The 7,002-nt window shown below is 37.0% G+C and overlaps 1 protein-coding gene across 2 annotated transcripts; it reads right to left on the reverse strand.

Moving 5' to 3' along the window:
• Positions 1-4,125: 4,125 nt before the first annotated feature.
• Positions 4,126-5,701, reverse strand: LOC120080154 (late embryogenesis abundant domain-containing protein / LEA domain-containing protein). 2 transcript variants are annotated; one of them, XM_039034720.2, is made up of 2 exons: positions 4,705-5,697; positions 4,126-4,567 (listed from the first exon to the last, which is right to left on the reverse strand). In XM_039034720.2, the coding sequence occupies exons 1-2, from the start codon at positions 5,629-5,631 to the stop codon at positions 4,286-4,288; spliced, it is 1,209 nt and encodes a 402-aa protein (XP_038890648.2). In that variant the 5' UTR covers positions 5,632-5,697; the 3' UTR covers positions 4,126-4,285. The 2 variants fall into 2 exon arrangements, with proteins under 2 accessions (XP_038890648.2, XP_090170680.1); XM_090314554.1 differs by having other exon boundaries at positions 4,429-4,567; positions 4,655-5,701.
• Positions 5,702-7,002: the final 1,301 nt, after the last annotated feature.

Below are 7,002 nucleotides of genomic sequence, written 5' to 3' on the forward strand. Positions count from 1 at the left end.
TTCAGCAGCGGGCTACTGTAGGTGGGGCTGGTGAAGGAACTGCTGCTGTTGGAGGAATTTAAGGATGCATTTGCCATAGGCTCTGATACCAGGTCAAATACACAGTCTATATTGAATATAGCGTTGAGTATAGCAGAGAGAGTAGCCTGGAGAATTAATTCTTTGTATATTTCCCAATGAATAAATTTGCAGATATCTAGGTATACATTTATACAGAGAAGATGAATAGCCAATGGGTTGTACAAAAGAAAAAAATTACAAAATCCAAATAAAGGACCACATGTTTACAGTTGTGATTTGCAACGGTCTGGCAGAGAGAGGTATTAGGCTATTGGTTGTTTGGTTGTAGGTTGTGGACTGTTGAGCTGAGAAATTGTTGGGCCATGGTTCTCCTTCAAACAACCAGTTGGTCGATCAATTATGTCAGTTTTTTGTCTCAACTGATGAAAGAATGGGAAATGAAGAGTCTCCTAAGAAGAGAATAAAAAGGAAACCAGAAAAAGAAGAAGAAAACTAGAATAGGTGGGAGGAAAAAACGAAAACAGTGAAAAGAACAAAAAAAGAGAATAAGAGAGAAGAGAGTGAAAAAATAAAAGGGTATTTGGCTCACTGATAACTTGTAGAAATACAAGTTATTTATAATGTTTTATTTAGATATTGCGGCCAAAAGGAAGGAAAGTTGCATCAATTATATGAAAATTAGCTAAGAAATGCGAGAATTATAAATTTTCGTCAATACACCCACTGGCACCATTGCGATGGTAGAAAATAATATTTCAAGTCTGTTTTGCAAGAAATCAAGTCACCGTATGCATTCATGGCTCAAGATAAAAAGAACAGCGCATCTACGTCGCATTGTGCCCATCATTCAGGAATGAATAGACGATCAACGCAATGACGGCGCATGCGAAAATCGATCAAGAGCTAAGCAATCAACGCAATCTCAACCGCATGCGGTAATAAAAAACAACACTGCATGCGGGCAAACGATCGAAGATGTGAAAGAACAATGCAATTACGGAGGATTCTGACGCGTGTACAGCTGACCGTTGTACATTTCTGACGGGATTGATTGCGTAACAGAAGGAATATTCCCTCTACCATTTCTGGAATTGCCTTAACAATACAATGGGGACCACAATGCAGAGAGTCAAAGCTTACCTATAAATAGCTCTAGCCATTCCACTGAGAAATTATGCTTGAATATAAAGAAAAGTGTATATACTGATTTGAGAGAGAGACTGGTTGAGCGACTAATCGGAGTAGATCCAGGAAGAATTAAGAGACAAGGTCGAGAGGTGAGTCTTAGGACAAGAATCCTTCTGATCCCCACCGTTGAAGCTCTGTACGAAGGTCACTTCTACTGGACGAGCAAGCTTGAGAGGGAAGCTCTTCTCTTCATCTACTCCACACGTCGGCAAGCAAAACCACCGTCCAGATCTGTGTCAGGACGTTGACACTCTTCTGTATTTGTTTCTATCTCTTTATCATCAATTGTATTCATCTTCTTAGTCTATCATTCACACCATGTATCAGATGCTTAATTCTATAATTAAATGTTATGATCTTTTTCATCTCCTCTCTTTGCCTATTTCCGTTCATCCATATTTCACTTTCTCCACGATGTTTTCTTAATCCCTTGGATAATTAGCAATAAATGAGCAAATGAATTAATTGGGTTAAGGAAATAATTAAATTTTTTCAAAGCATGCTAGACGACATCTTCACCTGTGAGAGCAGAAGTGAAGATGTCATTCCACCTATCGAGAGAGGGTTGGAAGAATGCGTTCACTAAAGTGAGAAGTACTTCCAGAGATGGAAGCAACCTTGCGTTCACCACGTTCATCCCTGTTTCACCATAGAGATATGGGAACGCGGCCAATCACTGAGAGGTGTACGCCAAGGGAAAGTGAAACCTTAGTTGTATCTTTAACGCAATTAACAAACTTGCGATGTTTTTACTAATTATTCTTTCTCCTTCTGATTAATTCACTAAGCCTTGCCATCGCATACCACGATCCTTTGTATAAACTTCACAGTTAGTCTCGAACTCAGCATCATGTATATCATGTATCTTGTGTCTTGCATCACGTTAGCTTAGGTTTAGTGCACTTTATTTTATTACCGCAACTTTAGTTTATCTGCACAATTTTACTTTACCGCAATTTATTTTCTGTACAAACACACAATCTTTATTAATTGTAAAAATCGGCCACATATATCACAAATGTAACACATTAATGACAATAATCCCTGTGTTCAACCTTGGATAACTTCGAGAAACTTGCATTGGAATTATACTTGGTTTCAGCGCAAGGAAACTTGTGACAACGCATAGCATACTATAAGCATTTAGTTAACAATGCATATATCTAGAAGTAGTATCGCATAAAGTGTAAATAAGCATAACACAGCATCCATACTCCATCTCCATCTTTCCAATTCATCAAGTTTATGGCAACATGAACTTGTATGATTCGCATTCATCATTATCCATATTTATCCACATGCTTATTTAAAAGAACATCAAATTCAGCGTTACACTCACCAACATAAGTTGGTTTGAGTTGATAAGCATTACCAACCCAATATTTGAGCTACCGACTTAAAACATTGATTGAATTGAGTTGGTTATTTTTATCAACTCACCCAAACTCTCACCCTTCCAAGGTTTTTAATTACTGCACGATGTCTAATATTGCCGCATGTCGATGACCAATTCTGACGATCACCTTCACGTGTTTCACTTTGGACTTTGACAACCACTTCCAACGACAGCTCTAATACGACTAACTATGAAGACCTCCTTAACTCAACGATCTCAACTTTGGGTTTTGGCAACCACTTCCATCGAAAACTCTAATGAAGACTACCTTCGATGATCAACTCCCATGACAACTACATCTGACGACCAACATCGAAATTCATCTTAGGCAACCAGTTCCAGTGACAATCAGCTCTAATGATCAACTCCAGTGACGACAACCAACTCAAATGATCGATTTGGACAACCAACTCTGACGATCACCTTGAACAACTCCAATCATTTATCTTCCATGATTAACTTATACTAAAAGGAAAAAAAAAACAAAAGAAAGAAAATAAAAGTATCTTTAAATACAAAATTAAGATTATCAATTTATAGTATTAGTTTTCAAGGATGATCGTTCATTCTTAAGAAGTATAGTCTACATCTATTTAATAGGATTAACTAACTAGAATATAAACAACATTTTTCTTTATATATTGTAAGATTCGTTGAATAGAAAAATAATAATCTTCATAAGATTATGTATTATGTGTGAGATTCGTTGAATATAAAAATAATATTCATAAAATGATGTATAATGTGATACAAATAATATGTCAATTGAGATCTCAATTTTATTAATGATTATTTTTTTAATAATTATTCCTGAAAAATCTTATATTATTGTTATTATATTTTTGTTTAATTTTCTATGTTTAAAAACCGTCCAAATTTTTATTAACATTGTTATTTTTAAAACTTCTTAATTAGAAGAATAAGGTTATTTTGAAAGATTGTACTTTTATTCCTCTTTACTTTTTTCTAATACAACAATAATAAATTCAAAAAAATCCTAGATATGTCTAGATTTAAAAGTTTTGATAAAAGTATCGTTAAAATATCGATTTCAATAATATTTCTAAGAAATAATAGAAACAAAAAAATTCGGAAATAAACAAAATTTATGATTTTATTATTTATATTAATAACATTTATATAAATTATTTTTTATATTTAGTAAAATTATAATAAACGATGAAAATATAAAATAAAAAAAAAAATCGATTTATCGAGAAATTGTACAAATACCTAAAAAAAAATAGAGGGAAATATCGATTTTTGTGAGGATATGGTACTGATTTCAAAGAGGGAAGAGATTTTATTTTGATAGTACCCCAAAAAAGAGAGGGGGGAAAAAGAACAAAATTCGAAATGAGCAAGTGTTTGAAGTGGCATTTGTGGTAGTCCGTCCATGTGTCCCCCACCTCTCTCATGCATCTCACCACCTGTTCCTCAAAACTAATCACCATTTTCACTCTCTCAGTTCTGTTCCAAAATAATGCGATAGATAATTTTGGAAACAACGATCAGAAGGCTAACTTAATCAACAAGCTATTAAGCAGAAAATGAACAATCTAAGTTAGAGACATTACTAATTTTTGGAGTATGAACAAACCAAAAAACAGTAGCATCATCTCCTCAAAAGCTAAAATATATATACACACATATATGCACAAGCTGGAGAATAGTGTTGTATTAGCACGGATTGCAAAAACGCCGACTCAGGTACACAAGATGCCAAGTAAGAGCCATGAGAGTGAGCAGATTTAACAAGGATGAATATGAATTCAGCTTCTTTAGCCTCTTATTCAACCCCACTATTCTAGACTTCACCACTTCTCGGTCTACCACTTGTGTGGGTGTGGTGGTTGTGATTGCTGGGGGACTATCATTCACATTCCCAATCCCTGGCTCACCGCCTATATCCTCTATTCCTCGTCCTTCTTCCTTTTCAATTTTTAATCTCTCAAACATTACCTGCACAGCATTAAATACACAAAATTAATGTTGTAATTAGGGGTGGCATTCAAACTGAATCTTTCTAAAGAGAGAAAGGAACCGAACCGAAAACTCCGCCCAACCCAAAAATGCAGTCTCCGATTGGAAGAAAATACCTTGGTGGCTCGAGGCTCCATGTAGAGAAAGTTGGCAAAAATCATGAAAAGTGCAGCCACAAGTACGTATCCTTGAACAATTTCAGCATTTTCTGGAATTGGAAACTTCCATTCTGCGCGGCTGAATAAATGCCCAAATAGAGCCATCCCAATTGAGGAAGCCATGGCCTTAAAATACACGGGATATATCTTGCTCTGTACCACAGCCAACTGCTGCCTTGGCAGCACACTCGCCAGCACATAGCTAGAAATGAAGGTAACCCACACGCCCATTCCCAAAGCCATAGCAAATCCCAACAGACCCAACACATCCGTACCAAAACCCAAGTGCCTAAATGAATACTTTATTACCTTTACCCCTCTATCAACTATGCCCATCAGATTCTGCTTCAGCCTGTTTTCCCCCGTTTTGATCTTCTCTCCTGTCTCCCTTGCCAGCCGTTCAGCACCTTCCACAACGTCCTCTTCTCTTGATTTGGCTTCTTTCACTGTCTTCTTTGCACCCTCTTTCCATTCACGTGCTTTCCCCAAAACAGCCTCTTTCGTCTGGTGGGATTTGTCTGAAATTGTGTCTTTGGCTTCATCAAATGCATCGGCGACAGCCTCTCCAACATCATGGGCCTCCTGCACCGTTTCGGAAACCATCACTTTAGCTTTCTCCACAGCGCTGGCTACCTTATGCTTACATTTTCCGTAGACATCGCAAATAAGATCTCTGGTGCGGTGGCTTTCGGAATCTTTGACATCTTGGTCGGGTTGGGAAGAGATGGAAACTTTAGTATTGTGTTGATCTTGGTCGCCATACTCGACCACAACCACTCGATGGCCTTCTTTAACAATAACATCTTGTTGCGAAGGAGGGGGAGACCAGAGTCCTGCGGCAGACAAAGTAGTGACGATGAGACACAGAGCAAATAGGTTGGTCATGTTGAAGTTGAAGGTTGAAGACAAGATGTGGATGAAGACTTGAAACACATTTATTTATTAAGGAGGAAAAGAGTGATGGACGCGTAGTGCATATAGAGAGACAAATGTTTCGATATTACACTTCAACGTGTGCAAATTCGGGTAAGAAGAATAAGATTTGATTGCTCTGATCGGACACGTGTTATCATTTCTTTGTACCCTCAACTAATAATGATGTGCAATCCACACTGCCCAAGAAATTTATTGTACTAGAGTGGTATGAAATATTCTCCTGAATTATGTACAGTTTATGTAAAATAAATAAATAATAAATTATTTAATGATGGAGGCTTATAAAATAAATTAATAAATCACGTGTGAGTTAGTATTAGAGTACTAGATTTTTCATACTCGTTCCCGTCCTTCTCATATAGAATCCTAAATTCATTAGGAGTAATGACCAGTTGCACTAAATATAATGTTTCCCACCTCTTTACCATATAAATAAAAATAAAATTATCGCACGGTAATATATCATTAGGAGCAGCTTGGGATGTAAAGATGGATGTATCCCACCTGCACCCAAGTTTTTTCCATTCATTATTCACAAGCATTATTCATGAAGGACAAATGTCGGCTATGAGAAAGGCAATCTCAACAAACTCGCTAGTGGCACCCCCACATTTAAAAACAATATCAGTTTGATTACAGAAAGGAAGAAGGCAGCCCAAGAGACCTTTTGTATTTTCCTATATTTTGCACTGATACAGAGGAGGACATTTATATCCGTTTGTACAAAGAACCCTTAGGGTTTAATTTACACAAATAATAAAGAATAAAAGATTGAATATGCTCACAACAAATTTCCAAGTGTCAGCCTTTCATAGGATATTGAATAACCGAAATTGGATTGGCTAAATAGCCTTTTCTTCCTATTTTAATATTCTTCAAATCCTTGTTGGATTGATGATTCGGTGGAGCCTTGCTTAGGTGTCTGGATGCTATTACTTGATTGGTCCTTGCATTCTCCTATTCTAACATCCCCCTCAAACTCGTGGGGAGTTCTACAACACATAGTTTGCTTCGAAGTAGTTGAAAGTGAGACTGTGTCAATGGTTTCGTTAAGCAGTCAGCAATCTGATCAGATGAAGGGATGTACCTGACTTCAAAATGGCCACTGACAACTTAATCTCGTACAAAATGGACATCGAGCTCAATGTGCTTCGTTCGAGCATGAAACACAGGGTTTGATGCTAAGGCTCCAACACTAATGTTGTCACACCATAGTATCGGTTTGTAGGTCTGTTGAACTCGTAGTTCAATGAGCAGTTGTTTAAGCCAAATGATTTTTGTTATGGTGTGAGCTAGTGCTCGGTACTTGGACTCTGTGCT

This window comes from Benincasa hispida, chromosome 6, assembly GCF_027475165.1.
Source record: "Benincasa hispida cultivar pf3 chromosome 6, pf3_genome.v1.1, whole genome shotgun sequence".
Taxonomy (NCBI): Eukaryota; Viridiplantae; Streptophyta; class Magnoliopsida; order Cucurbitales; family Cucurbitaceae; genus Benincasa; species Benincasa hispida.